The sequence below is a fragment of the Hypomesus nipponensis genome, chromosome 11 (genome assembly GCF_054491055.1).
Source record: "Hypomesus nipponensis isolate SF chromosome 11, ASM5449105v1, whole genome shotgun sequence".
In the NCBI taxonomy this organism is placed as follows: domain Eukaryota; kingdom Metazoa; phylum Chordata; class Actinopteri; order Osmeriformes; family Osmeridae; genus Hypomesus; species Hypomesus nipponensis.
This window is the reverse complement of record NC_140371.1, coordinates 2,433,058-2,447,866: the sequence shown is the minus strand read 5'-3', so window position 1 is coordinate 2,447,866 and position 14,809 is coordinate 2,433,058. Positions and strand designations below refer to the sequence as shown.

Here is a 14,809-nt window from a genome sequence, read left to right as displayed (position 1 = left end):
GGAACCTTGTGGGATGTCACGTGTCATCAGCTTCCACACGCTGTCATTAAAGCCCCTAAAGGGCGGCATACCAAACACCGAGATATCCTGAAGCTCATGTACATTTCTCAGAGATTCAACCTCTCACTCACATTATTAAGCTCTCCTCTGTCAGGACTACAACCCCCCCCCCCCCCCCTCCCTCCAGAGTGGGGTGAAGAGCGTCCAAAGCCAGCCCAGACACAGCGCGGGCTGTCAGGACGACGAGATAACGGCCTGTGGGCCGTGGTGATATTTTATCTCCGGGCCTCTCGTCTCCGCAGGAAGCCCGTTAAACTAACAACTCCTCCGGGCGAGCAGCTGCTCAAGGTCACCTCGCCCGAGGGCCGGGCCCTGATAAATCAGGAAATGACATTGTTACCAACGAGCCAGTTCAAAGCGGACGCCTGCACGAGGCGGAGGGATGGAGGAGCGACGATGGAGAGTGGGGGACGGAGTTCTGAGGGAGCGGTGGAGAGGAGGAGGATAGAGAGATGGAGGGAGTGGTGAAGAGGAGGATAGAGAGATGGAGGGAGCAGTGGAGAGGAGGAGCAGGAGGATAGAGAGATGGAGGGAGGGAGTGGAGAGGAGGAGCAGGAGGATAGAGAGATGGAGGGAGGGAGTGGAGAGGAGGAGCAGGAGGATAGAGAGATGGAGGGAGCGGTGGAGAGGAGGAGGATAGAGAGATGGAGGGAGTGGTGGAGAGGAGCAGGAGGATAGAGAGATGGAGGGAGCGGTGGAGAGGAGGAGCAGGAGGATAGAGAGATGGAGGGAGCGGTGGAGAGGAGGAGCAGGAGGATAGAGAGATGGAGGGAGCGGTGGAGAGGAGCAGGAGGATAGAGAGATGGAGGGAGCGGTGGAGAGGAGGAGCAGGAGGATAGAGAGATGGAGGGAGTGGTGGAGAGGAGGAGGAGGATAGAGAGATGGAGGGAGTGGTGGAGAGGAGGAGAATAGAGAGATGGAGGGAGCGGTGGAGAGGAGGAGGATAGAGAGATGGAGGGAGTGGTGGAGAGGAGGAGAATAGAGAGATGGAGGGAGCGGTGGAGAGGAGGAGGATAGAAAGATGGAGGGGGGGAGTGGTGGAGGAGGATGGGGGGGGGTAGAAGACAGGGGGAAATGGCTTAACAGGATCCTGTTACTGGACAACCAACATCAGTCCCACCCTAAGAACCACAGCTTAGCATCTCACACACACACACACACACACACAGACACACACACAACCTTCAGAAGTAATTTACAGATTCAATTTACACCCCCCCACCCACCCCACCCCCCGCTGTTCCAATTTCCAGCTAAAAACTGACACTTTGTCTACCATCTTCCATTTTCTAGCTGAAAACTGACAAACACACACAAACAGGACAAGATAAATAATAGAACTGAAGAAAGCAAAGGCATGAGAAATTATTCTCCCGCACTTTGATCACAGGAGAAAATCTGCATCAACCTTGTGTCAGATGAGCGAAAGCGTTTGTTCAGAGCGGCACTGAGGCAAATACAAACACACAGGAGTCCTCGACAACCTTCATGTGATGAAGAAGGCTTTTCAAAAACCCGATGAACAGAAAGCCTTGGTGGGGCGAGCAGGGCTTGGATGTACCCAGGCTGCCTGGTGTGTGCTCCCAGCCCTCTGAGGCAGCCTGCTGGGGGTTTGATGAAGCCTGCACACTGAACCAGGCGCCACGCGCTCCCCTGGGATCCCCCTGACAGCCGACACAGCAGAGCTGGAGATCAGCACCACACTGGCACTACAGTCCATATGCACTTGCTCACTTCTGGATTCAGTCTTTTAGAGATGCAGCATGGGACGAAAGCCCAAGGCAGATTTTCCCCCACTTTGTGAGACAATAAAGTTCATCTTCATCTTAATGCAGACACGTTCATACAAAGCAACCTGCACTCCGTTTTGCTTAGGTTAACAGAGGATTAGTTTGTGTGCATGTGAAAAAGATCTAGGCCGTGTCCGTAGGCTGAACAGCCTCGTCCGTAGGCTGAACAGCCTCGTCCGTAGGCTGAACAGCCTCGTCCGTAGGCTGAACAGCCTCGTCCAGACGAGCAGCATCAGAGGCCACCTCAGTTAGCTGGATTTGATTATGGACGATTTGGCATGATCTTGGATTGTTTGGTTCTTTGATGCTCATTCTGGAGTCCTTTAGCTTAAACCTGCTCGGGAACAGGCCTATTTTATGTAAACAAGATATGATTGTGGCTTTATAAGCACTGCCATAATAATTCGCAGAATTGAACATGAACCCGAATTAATCGCAAATTGCGTGATAGACAGATCCTTTAGCACAGCGCGATAGCTACTATACTTTTTGAGAGATATCGGTTCTCGTGAGGGTGTCATGGACATCTTTAATTTGTTCGAACCACATTTAATTATATGACATTAAATGATGATAAACAAAGTCATTATGAAAATACAAAAACATTTAGGCCTAGCTTACTGTAGACTAATAATAGGGGTGGGAATCTTTTGGTACCTCATGATTCGATTCAAAACGATTCTTGGTGTCACGATTCGATTAAAAATCGATTCACGTTTCATCGATTTTTAATCAAAACTTTCTTTTTTTTTTTTTATATGTGTTAATTGATGTGAATTGCTAAAAGACTGAATCTCGATTCAAATGTGAATCGATTTTTCCCCCACCCATAGCTAATAAGCAATAAAACATCTAACGTGGTCACTACTTGTAATTTGTCTGCTACTTTTTGCCAGCCCTCTGCAGACTTTGAAGTGTTCCCTGCAGTTTGATTAAATCTTCAAATTCTGAGTAACCTTCGCGCAACCTTGCTCTGTTTGTCTCTGTTGGCCATGGTGAGCAGTCAATAGCAGCGTTGCTGATCAAGGTTTCTACCAATGATACATACCCCCTTTTAGACCAACGCATGAACGCACAATCATCACCGACAACTCAATCCAGCTATACTAATCATACACAACAAGGGTGTTTGAAGAACGTAATTAGCCAGATCAAGATTAGCAAGATGATGTCATCTTGGATGTGTCATTTGATCTCAGTTGTAATAAGCGACGTATGAAGAACGGCCCCGTGACGTCAGTGACGACTCCTACTACTGTAATCATAGTCCAAGCAGGTCAGACTGATTGAACCATGCATGCACCAAACACAGCCCGGCTTAATGACCCACAAACCCATTCTGTGAAACTCCACAAACCCATGCTTTCAGCCAGTAATTGGCCCCTTATGGCGGGCATGCAAGCGAATCAATCGAACCCAAAGACTTTTGTCAGGAGGTGGAAAAACAAGCAATATAAACCCCAGGGGTCCTCTAGCCTTCTCAGGGCAGGGGGGGGGAACCACCCAACCACATGACAGATCCAACTGACAAGTGTCATTATAAACTGATGTTCCCATTAACTTGTTGGTGCAACAACCACTTCATCTCATGCCCTAACCATAAAGGCAGCCCCTTCATCTCATGCCCTAACCATAAAGGCAGCCCCTTCATCTCATGCCCTAACCATAAAGGCAGCCCCTTCATCTCATGCCCTAACCATAAAGGCAGCCCCTTCATCTCATGCCCTAACCATAAAGGCAGCCCCTTCATCTCATGCCCTAACCATAAAGGCAGCCCTACACAAGACACAAAGCCACCACTTGGTTTGACAGGAGCACAAAAGAGGTCCACCCACACAAAAGACTAGAACTGAACTCAAAACTCCCAGAACGTCACACACACACACACACACACACACACACACACACACACACACACACACACACACACACACACACACACACACACACACACACACACACACACACACACACACACACACACACACACACACACACACACACACACACACACGGTGTTTTAGGACTTGAATGTTTTATAGAAGATCTAAAACATTCAGTGAAGCAGTACTCATCTGATGTAGCGTAGCAAGGACAGCTTGCACAGCAAACAAACCAGAATCAAACAGGGAGCTGTTACACAACCCTGCCAACCAGACGACGACTTGGAAGAAGTCAACAAAACAAAAGAACCCATATCTTGTTTACAGAAGAGAACCGTGGAGCTGAGATCGGGGCACTGTAATTAACAAACCTCTCTCCCTCTTCCTCTCCCCCCCCCCCCACTCCCCCTCCCACTCTCCCTCCACAACTTATTTCCTCCCGGCTATCCCTCTATATTGTTGAATATTCTAGAATATTCCATCCATTTGACGTGCTGTGCTGAATGGACTGTTCTTTCAAGGACAGGTGGTGCCTGTGAAAGTCGTTTCCCTGGTAACAGTATTGTCAAATTGAGCAGATGTTGTTTGGGAACCAAGCAAAACCCATGAAGTCATTATCCCACCGAGAGAAGGGCCCAACGCACTTAGAAAAGCTCCCATTTGCAAAACCTTCAGATAAGAATGTAATCTTCCCTTTTGGAAAACGATGGCTTGTCCACTCCGCGGGGTGACCTGTGTTACATGGTGCTGCTTGATTGGAGGTCCAGACACCGTGAGGTCCAGACACCGTGAGGTCCAGACACCGTGAGGTCCTGACCGGACGGCTCCAGCACGTTCCTCCATCTCCTCCTCGCACTCTCAGCTGTCACGCCAGCAGACAGCAGCAAACCCATCTCAAAGCGTGGCTCGAGATGTTTAACCTGACGCCGGATTTCCTGTCTCCCTGTCCAGAGGCCCATCCCCCTGTCTCCCTGTCCAGAGGCCCATCCCACTGTCTCCCTGTCCAGAGGCCCATCCCACTGTCTCCCTGTCCAGAGGCCCATCCCCCTGTCTCCCTGTCCAGAGGCCCATGCCCCTGTCTCCCTGTCCAGAGGCCCATCCCCCTGTCTCCCTGTCCAGAGGCCCATCCCCCTGTCTCCCTGTCCAGAGGCCCATCCTCCTGTCTCCCTGTCCAGAGGCCCATCCCCCTGTCTCCCTGTCCAGAGGCCCATCCCCCTGTCTCCCTGTCCAGAGGCCCATCCCACTGTCTCCCTGTCCAGAGGCCCATCCCCCTGTCTCCCTGTCCAGAGGCCCATCCTCCTGTCTCCCTGTCCAGAGGCCCATCCTCCTGTCTCCCTGTCCAGAGGCCCATCCCACTGTCTCCCTGTCCAGAGGCCCATCCCCCTGTCTCCCTGTCCAGAGGCCCATCCCCCTGTCTCCCTGTCCAGAGGCCCATCCCCCTGTCCAGAGGCCCATCCTCCTGTCTCCCTGTCCAGAGGCCCATCCCCCTGTCTCCCTGTCCAGAGGCCCATCCCCCTGTCTCCCTGTCCAGAGGCCCATCCCCCTGTCACGGCGGTCTGCTGGGTGGATGTGCCGAGCTGAGCTGAGGCGTATGAAGACTGACACATGTCATCTGCTCCCAGGCAGGCAGGGTCGTGATGGCCGTCTGAAAGGGGAGGGCAGGCGGGGTCGTGACGGCCGTCTGCGAGGGGGAGGGCAGGCGGGGCAGGCTGTCATCCGGCACTGTGGATTACCAACAGCGTGCCAACCAGCACTTCCTTGATGCAAAGAGAATGCCGGAGCGAGAGAGTAGCCCCTTCCCCTTCTATACACACACACACACACACACACACACACATTTACTAAATAATCATTCAGATTGCTCCTGTGAGTGATGGGGGAAGTTTGCCGTGAATGAAAGCCCAGCGACCAGCTGCCTGGGCCTGCCAGGAGACCAAGCAGAGATGGGTTGATCTGAAGATGACCCAGGCAGATGGAGTGACAGGGAACAGGGACTGGCGTGTTCCTCAATTAGCATGTACAATCAGTAGTCTGCTGCAGCACTCATTCATCTCCACCTCAAACTCTCCTTCTCCTCTATTCTCTACCTTGACTCTCCTCCCCCCTCCACCACACCCCTCCTTCACCACCTGTATTCACTATTCTCCATTCACATCAGGTCACATAAAAGCTGTCTGCAGAGCAGAATGTCAATACTATCTCTCTCTCTCTCTCTCTCTTCTTCATGGAGAGTTGTTAATTCAATAGAAAGGTGTTCAATTTAAATACATAAAAATATTCTAGGATATTGCTTTTAACACACATTTAGGACAGACTGTATTTGCTAAAACAACTTTAGAGAGAAGAAATATACCTTTTTAGGGTCACTTTCACTGCTAAAGGCGTATTTTGAAACCAAAACAGTGGCAGAGATTGATCCGTTTAAACTCCTGACAGAAAAGACAAGTAAGATTTGCCAACAATTGAGTTTGTTTCCATTAGGCAGTGGAATCCAGCCGACACATCAGCTGTGCCCATCAGAAGGGTGACTGGATTCCCACAGGGTTCGGACAGATACTGGGTCATGAAAGTCCAGTACTTACAAGCACTATTTTTTTTTTTTTTTTTTTTTTTTTTTTAAGGACAACAATCAAGACATCTAATTTATCAAACATATACTTTATTTTCTTTAAATTAATCCTTATTAAAGCTACATATGTTATTCAATCAAGAGCAGCGAGTGATTTTCTTTTTCTTTTGTTCTTTGATTAACATTAATGAGATGGACAGCAGTGGGTTTATTAGACGGCTGTCTCTTAAAGACCTGACGCACGTGTCGCGGATGATCTGACACAGCTTCTTCCAGCTCTTCACCTTCATTTATGACTTTGAAACTCATTAAAAGACTGCTTTCGAGGATACTCGCCAAAATGGTCATTTTGACAATTTTCTGTTTCATCTTCAAGTAGGCCCAATCAATATGGCACTGGCGCCCACTGTCTGAGAAGAAGTGGCTTTTCTCTCAGTGTTTGAGTCAGGTGTTTGTGCAAAGAATGCCACTTCAGAGTGACAGCACTTCTTTAGAACCAAATAGATTTCTACTTTGGCTCTTATCGTGCTTGAAAAACACTTAAATTAATTGAGAACCTGATCATATGCTATAACGCAAACCAAAGAATGCCAGAAAAAACAGATGGTGCTTTAATTACATTAGCAGGAGGGGGATTGGCTGAGGCGTTAATTTTGAGCGAAAATACTGGATTTATGTTTTTTTTTTTTTTTTTTTTAATGAACACTTCAAAATTACTTTGTAAATTCATATATAGTCTTTAAATAATTCAAGCACTTTTCAAGTACCTCGTCATTAATATGACAAGTTTTCAAGGGTTTTTCAGGACTTAAATTCCAAAGTTAAATTCAGGTACTTCAAGCACTTTAAACACCTTGTACGCACCCTGTTTCCAGGCTTCAGTCCTTGAGAGTCAAAACAACATTTGGCATATTTAGTAATACAAATGAAGAGTGGTTGTATATTTTCCCCCAATTTTCGGGCATGTGAAACTTACAATCTACTACATTCCCATATTGAGGTCAACCTCATTTAAATACATCAGGGGAGAGATTTCAAAAGCGTGTGTTGATTTCAAACTGAAAGTACTGTACGAAGAGCTACCTCCTCCATATCATGAAACCAGCTGGACAAGAGCTGTTCTAGAACATGCTGCTCTAGAACATGCTGCTCTAGAACATGCCATCCTACAGCTTCCCAGGACCAACGCAAGCAGGAATAAAACACTGCTTCTGTTTAATCAAAAACACACCGAGCGAGCCTGTCAATCTCAAGTCACAGGTCAAGTGGAGAAAAACAGAAATAAAACAATAACATTGCAATGTTTCTGTTGCCTGGCAACAGACAAGCTAATATTTTGGGAGCGGAACACTGAAAATGGACGACATGGGGGGGGGGGGCATCTCTCCAGACGACATGGGGGGGGGGGGGGGGGGGGGGGCATCTCTCCAGCGGGAACCTGGGTAGTGGAGCCATGCCCAGGAAGAACCAGCCCCTCCCACACAGAGAGAGGGCCACATGCCCAGGAAGAACCAGCCCCTCCCACACAGAGAGAGGGCCACATGCCCAGGAAGAACCAGCCCCTCCCACACAGAGAGAGGGCCACATGCCCAGGAAGAACCAGCCCCTCCCACTGAGAGAGGGCCACATGCCCAGGAAGAACCAGCCCCTCCCACTGAGAGAGGGCCACATGCCCAGGAAGAACCAGCCCCTCCCACACAGAGAGAGGGCCACATGCCCAGGAAGAACCAGCCCCTCCCACTGAGAGAGGGCCACATGCCCAGGAAGAACCAGCCCCTCCCACTGAGAGAGGGCCACATGCCCAGGAAGAACCAGCCCCTCCCACTGAGAGAGGGCCACATGCCCAGGAAGAACCAGCCCCTCCCATACAGAGAGGGCCACATGCCCAGGAAGAACCAGCCCCTCCCATACAGAGAGGGCCACATGCCCAGGAAGAACCAGCCCCTCCCACTGAGAGAGGGCCACATGCCCAGGAAGAACCAGCCCCTCCCACTGAGAGAGGGCCACATGCCCAGGAAGAACCAGCCCCTCCCACTGAGAGAGGGCCACATGCCCAGGAAGAACCAGCCCCTCCCACACAGAGAGAGGGCCACGTGCCCAGGAAGAACCAGCCCCTCCCACACAGAGAGAGGGCCACATGCCCAGGAAGAACCAGCCCCTCCCACTGAGAGAGGGCCACATGCCCAGGAAGAACCAGCCCCTCCCACTGAGAGAGGGCCACATGCCCAGGAAGAACCAGCCCCTCCCACACAGAGAGAGGGCCGCAATGGCTGCATCCCAGGCCTGGCATCCGCAAAACACCACCACCTCCAGCACCCACTCTCCTCCATCACAGCAGGCATCCACAAGCCACCACCTCCCAATTCCTCACAGAGGAAGGAGACACAAAAAAACTCAAATATGATATCCCATTTTCTCTCACACACACCATCTTTCTAACACACACACACACAATCTCTCTCTCTCACACACACACACACCATCTCTCTCACACACACACACACTCATCTCATCTTCAGCTCTCTGGGTAGATTGCTCACTCCCCCCCACAGCCTTGAGCAATCAATCCCAGAGCAGGAGAATCACAATACCCCTATATACTACACATCTAGCACAGATGATTACAGGAATGCCTTTGATGATGAGGATGAATGAAACCCATTCCATCTCCCACACACCGGTCTAGGAGATGCAGGGTGGAACGGCTGAACCAGTGGGCTCTGAACGCCGGATTCGAACTCCGGTGCGGAACTCCGGTGCGCCTCGACAGGCTGGTCTCAGGCCGCTGTCGAGTGAACTGTGGAGCGGTTCACTTGTGGTGCGAACGCCATTCGACGACTCACCGCCAGGGCCTTGGACAGCCTGGTCCTGAAGTCGTTGAGCACGATGGTGATGATGTCCTGGTGGGGGATGTAGACATAGCCGGCTTTCAGGTAGACCCTCCTGCTGCGCACCAGGTCCAGGGCCTCCTGAAACGGAACCTTCACACGGGGGGAGGGGGGGTCATATCAGTAAATAACAAACACCTCGTCCTAAGTCATTCTGCTCAAGGGGCACCGTCTAGCAAGCTTCATTGGATAGGAGGGGCTTGGTGGATCATTCATCTTCAGATAAGCAGGTGTCAACTCTGCACAGGGGCTGTTTCCCTGCTCCTATACTGCCTCTCCTCCACCAGCGCTAACCTACTTCTGGTTCCTGACTGTTGCTAGTGCCGCTTCGAAGTGGGTTCACCTGGCGAACCTTCTAAAAGCGGTTTGCCACGTGGAGCCACTGCACGTACGTACGTCTCCACTTTCCCAGCAACACCAGCACCTCCATGCTGTTGCTGAAGCCAAAGCAGAAGCATAATGTATGCAAGTTCTTTGTTTACGTTGTCTTTTTTTAAACGGCAGTCACACATTCAGTTGTTCTTAGTTGGTCTTGATTACCCCGTTCCCAGCCCCTGACATCAGTGGAACCGCACTAGACCAGCTCAGAGGTGGTGCTGCTCTGGAACCAGTGTTCTGGGCCGCGAGACAGTTCCTTTCCTTTGTCGTCAATATGCAAAGAACTGGTTTGAGATTAGGCACTGAATCCAAACCGGCCCTCCAACTGCCTTTGTGGAAAAGAGGTATCCAAGGATCAGTGATGTTAAATGTGAAAACTCTGACTCAGAAGTTGCTTCCCCTGTGTCCGCTAATCCTACTGTGCTTCTCATGATTAGGGAGCCATACAGACTGGGCCATAATGCCTGACTCTCCACCAGAAGACTGGTCCTGCTACAGCCAGAACACTGGTCCTGCTACAGCCAGAACACTGGTCCTGCTAGAGCCAGAAGACTGGTCCTGCTAGAGCCAGACGACTGGTCCTGCTACAGCCAGAACACTGGTCCTGCTACAGCCAGAACACTGGTCCTGCTAGAGCCAGACGACTGGTCCTGCTACAGCCAGACGACTGGTCCTGCTACAGCCAGACGACTGGTCCTGCTACAGCCAGACGACTGGTCCTGCTACAGCCAGACGACTGGTCCTGCTACAGCCAAACTGATCAGAACTGATCCCACCAGGTCCTCACCTTGTAGATGTCCTGCTCCTCCACGGTGATGCCGCTGACTGCATAGCTGGAGCTCACCAGCTTCTCCTTCAGACTAATCTTCTCCTCCTTGGAGATCTGCAGACAGAAGCACAGTCAGACACAGCCTCCCCTCACATCAGACACGGCCTCTCCTCACATCAGACACAGCCTCCCCTCACATCAGACACAGCCTCCCCTCACATCAGACACAGCCTCCTCTCACATCAGACACAGCCTCCTCTCACATCAGACACAGCCTCCTCTCACACCAGACACAGCCTCCTCTCACACCAGACACGGCCTCCTCTCACATCAGACACGGCCTCCTCTCACATCAGACACGGCCTCTCCTCACATCAGACACAGCCTCCTCTCACATCAGACACAGCCTCCTCTCACACCAGACACAGCCTCCTCTCACACCAGACACAGCCTCCTCTCACATCAGACACGGCCTCCTCTCACATCAGACACGGCCTCCTCTCACACCAGACACGGCCTCCTCTCACATCAGACAAAGCCTCTCCTCACATCAGACACAGCCTCTCCTCACATCAGACACAGCCTCTCCTCACATCAGACACAGCCTCCTCTCACATCAGACACAGCCTCCTCTCACATCAGACACAGCCTCCTCTCACATCAGACACAGCCTCCTCTCACACTAGACACAGCCTCCTCTCACACCAGACACAGCCTCCTCTCACATCAGACACAGCCTCCTCCCACACCAGACACAGCCTTTAGTCACAGCTCGATTACACACGTTAACAGGAAGTGTAACCACAGTTATCAGGGTCCAGACAGACACAGATGACCGTGTCCTGTTTGTGTACAAATTCAGCAACCTCCAACCCTGCACATCCTCTCACGGTATTAACAGCAATGATCTCACAGCCCCAAAAATCACAGAAGCCATTTGGACCCATTACTGCCTCATTAGGCTGCATTGTGTGATTTAGCTGCGAAGGGGACCCAGATTACACATGAGAAGCCCATAGGGGATCAACACCTAGATAAACATTGGATGAGACAGGAAGAGCAGAGACGACCCTGAGGCCAAAGACAAGAAGCCAGGCAGGCCATTTCCCAACCATCACCCTGACTATGACTAGACCAGCTGCCAGCTGGGAATCACCTGTGGCCACAGCAGGCTTAACCTGATGCCTGTCACACATTGTTGAGGGAAATGCTTTCCCTGGGCCATTGCATATGATAAACACTTTTAACCTGCCTGTCATAAGGTGGAAACTGTGAAATTGACAGTTTTTATGTTTATTGCAAGGTTGGGGAAGAAATATGTACTAATTTACAGAGGCTGGCTGGAAGCATTGTAGATAAACTTTCTGCCTCTTTACATTTAGATTCAGAAGCATGGAAAATGGAATGTACACAATTTCCCAGCCTTTTATTTCAATGAGCTTTTGCAGCCTTTCTAGTTTTGTAAGCTCATAGCGTCACCTGCTGACGAAAATATAAAACTGCAAGAAACAGCACGTACATGAAAATGCTTACATGTGTACTTCCTATCAGGATAATCCCAAATAAATATGGTTGGGTTATCCCCTGAAAACCACTGATGCATCGCCCCCATAACAAACGAGCTCTTACCGTGTCGTAATGGAGATTATTTTGATGCAGAAACTCTGTTTTCGATTTGGAGAGCAGATTGTTGAAGCGGTAGCGAAACAGGTCAATCTCCTGCTGTATGAACCAGCGTCTGAGATCCTCCCTGCAAGAACACACACACATAAGCTACAAGCACTCACACCACGACACACATCCTCTACAAGCACTCACACCAGGACACACATCCTATACAAGCACTTACACTAGAACCCAGTCATTTTCTGATATATTTTTCCTTAAATCATCTATAAATCTTCCTGGGCTCTGTTAACCCAACAGACCAGGATGTAACATTCAGATTACCAGACCTCAGGGTGGAGACCCAGAGTACCAGACCTCAAGGTGGAGACCCAGAGTACCAGACCTCAGGGTGGAGACCCAGAGTACCAGACCTCAGGGTGGAGACCCAGAGTACCAGACCTCAGGGTGGAGACCCAGAGTACCAGACCTCAAGGTGGAGACCCAGAGTACCAGACCTCAGGGTGGAGACCCAGAGTACCAGACCTCAGGGTGGAGACCCAGAGTACCAGACCTCAGGGTGGAGACCCAGAGTACCAGACCTCAGGGTGGAGACCCAGAGTACCAGACCTCAGGGTGGAGACCCAGAGTACCAGACCTCAGGGTGGAGACCCAGAGTACCAGACCTCAAGGTGGAGACCCAGAGTACCAGACCTCAGGGTGGAGACCCAGAGTACCAGACCTCAGGGTGGAGACCCAGAGTACCAGACCTCAGGGTGGAGACCCAGAGTACCAGACCTCAGGGTGGAGACCCAGAGTACCAGACCTCAGGGTGGAGACCCAGAGTACCAGACCTCAGGGTGGAGACCCAGAGTACCAGACCTCAGGGTGGAGACCCAGAGTACCAGACCTCAGGGTGGAGACCCAGAGTACCAGACCTCAAGGTGGAGACCCAGAGTACCAGACCTCAGGGTGGAGACCCAGAGTACCAGACCTCAGGGTGGAGACCCAGAGTACCAGACCTCAGGGTGGAGACCCAGAGTACCAGACCTCAGGGTGGAGACCCAGAGTACCAGACCTCAGGGTGGAGACCCAGAGTACCAGACCTCAGGGTGGAGACCCAGAGTACCAGACCTCAGGGTGGAGACCCAGAGTACCAGACCTCAGGGTAGAGACCCAGAGTACCAGACCTCAAGGTGGAGACCCAGAGTACCAGACCTCAGGGTAGAGACCCAGAGTACCAGACCTCAGGGTGGAGACCCAGAGTACCAGACCTCAGGGTGGAGACCCAGAGTACCAGACCTCAGGGTGGAGACCCAGAGTACCAGACCTCAGGGTGGAGACCCAGAGTACCAGACCTCAGGGTGGAGACCCAGAGTACCAGACCTCAGGGTGGAGACCCAGAGTACCAGACCTCAGGGTGGAGACCCAGAGTACCAGACCTCAAGGTGGAGACCCAGAGTACCAGACCTCAGGGTGGAGACCCAGAGTACCAGACCTCAGGGTGGAGACCCAGAGTACCAGACCTCAGGGTGGAGACCCAGAGTGTTCTGTGGAGACGTACGTTTGACAGTAGGCCAGCCGCAAGATGAAGTGTGAGATGTGATCCTTCCTCCTCTTCTCGTACTCACTGGCTCCTGTTTTTGGCTTCTTGTCTTCCTGAAACACAGTTGAAATCAGTGCTGTTATAAGACCATGCAAGCTTTTTGTTTTGTACAAAGGAGATGTTCCCGTAAATCAATGGGTTAAACAGATACTCAAGACCGATGATCAAAATTGGGATTGTTGCGTTCTGTTTAAAGATTGTTCACAAGCATTGACATATGAGGACCATTTGGAAAGGTGCATTGTTCAAGTTTCGTAGATTTCAATCCTAAAACAATTGGGAGTTTTATAGTGGAAAGCTTTGTTTGTAGGGATGTTTCGAAGGAATATTTCTAAAAGTAAATGGAAGTCCACTCATACTCACAGCATACGCCCTGTAGGGGAACTGTAGGGTTGTGATCTCAGAGTCCAATTTCTTGGAGTACTGGTCACTTGTCTTTAGATAGCTTACTCCCAAATTTTCCACCGTCTTCAGCACTAGACATTAAAACAGATATGGGCATGCAACAATTTTTATACATCATGACAGTGTGATACTTTCTCAATTGAGTTGTTGCAAAAGTGACAACAAATTAACTATCCAGTAAAACTAGCCCTGTGAAATTCTTATATTTGTACATAGTCTCAATACTCTTTGAGTAGATGTCAGTGTTTAAGACAAATTTGTAAACGGAATTACCAAGACCACTGATAGTGGTATGTTGTTTACAAATCAATGCAAAAACAGTTTGTGTGATCTTACGTTTCAACCTGTCCACAGCAAACGTCTCGAACTCGTTAAGGGTGATGTTTTCAGTGGGAGGCTGGCCATAGAGCTGTAGACAGTGTCCGTAAAGCTCGGTCCTTGGCCCGGCTTCAAGCTTCTTTCTTCTGCCTGGAAACTGCATGGTTCCTTTAGGAAATGTCAAATGTTAGCGTTAGAGCTGGTTTCAATGTACTTAGTTACACATTTCACGTTTTGACGGGCTACATCGTAAAAGGAAGTCCCCATGACAAACAGTGTGGATGAATATATGTTAACTTACCTCCGTATTTGAATAAAACTAACGTTAAACAGTTTTACAATACACTGAAGCCTCCCGCCACTTATTATGGAGTAATCTACACACCAGCGCGGGTAAATGTTCGGGTGGTACTACCGGTATCTACTACGTCACTTCTTTATTCGTTTTGTACGCCGGCGTCGATGGGAACGTTTTTGCCTGTCGGCAGCGCATTCTTTCAACGCAGTTTAAGTGAGGAAGAGATGCGCTTGTAAGTAA

General features: G+C 50.3%; 1 protein-coding gene and 1 pseudogene across 1 annotated transcript in view; one reads left to right on the top strand and one right to left on the bottom strand.

Annotated features, from left to right (window-relative positions):
* The window catches only part of prim2 (DNA primase subunit 2), a 62,394-nt gene extending 47,678 nt beyond the window's left edge, over positions 1 to 14,716 (bottom strand). Inside the window, exons 1-7 of the mRNA XM_084667244.1 lie at positions 14,573 to 14,716; positions 14,290 to 14,439; positions 13,912 to 14,024; positions 13,507 to 13,601; positions 11,967 to 12,087; positions 10,356 to 10,451; positions 9,146 to 9,283 (exon numbers count right to left, since the gene is read on the bottom strand). Of these exons, the coding sequence (XP_084523370.1) occupies positions 9,146 to 9,283; positions 10,356 to 10,451; positions 11,967 to 12,087; positions 13,507 to 13,601; positions 13,912 to 14,024; positions 14,290 to 14,434 (708 nt within the window). The 5' untranslated portion in view covers positions 14,435 to 14,439; positions 14,573 to 14,716. The remainder of the gene's footprint in view (positions 1 to 9,145; positions 9,284 to 10,355; positions 10,452 to 11,966; positions 12,088 to 13,506; positions 13,602 to 13,911; positions 14,025 to 14,289; positions 14,440 to 14,572) is intronic.
* LOC146267698 (uncharacterized) lies at positions 7,800 to 8,706 on the top strand (annotated as a pseudogene).
* Positions 14,717 to 14,809: the final 93 nt, after the last annotated feature.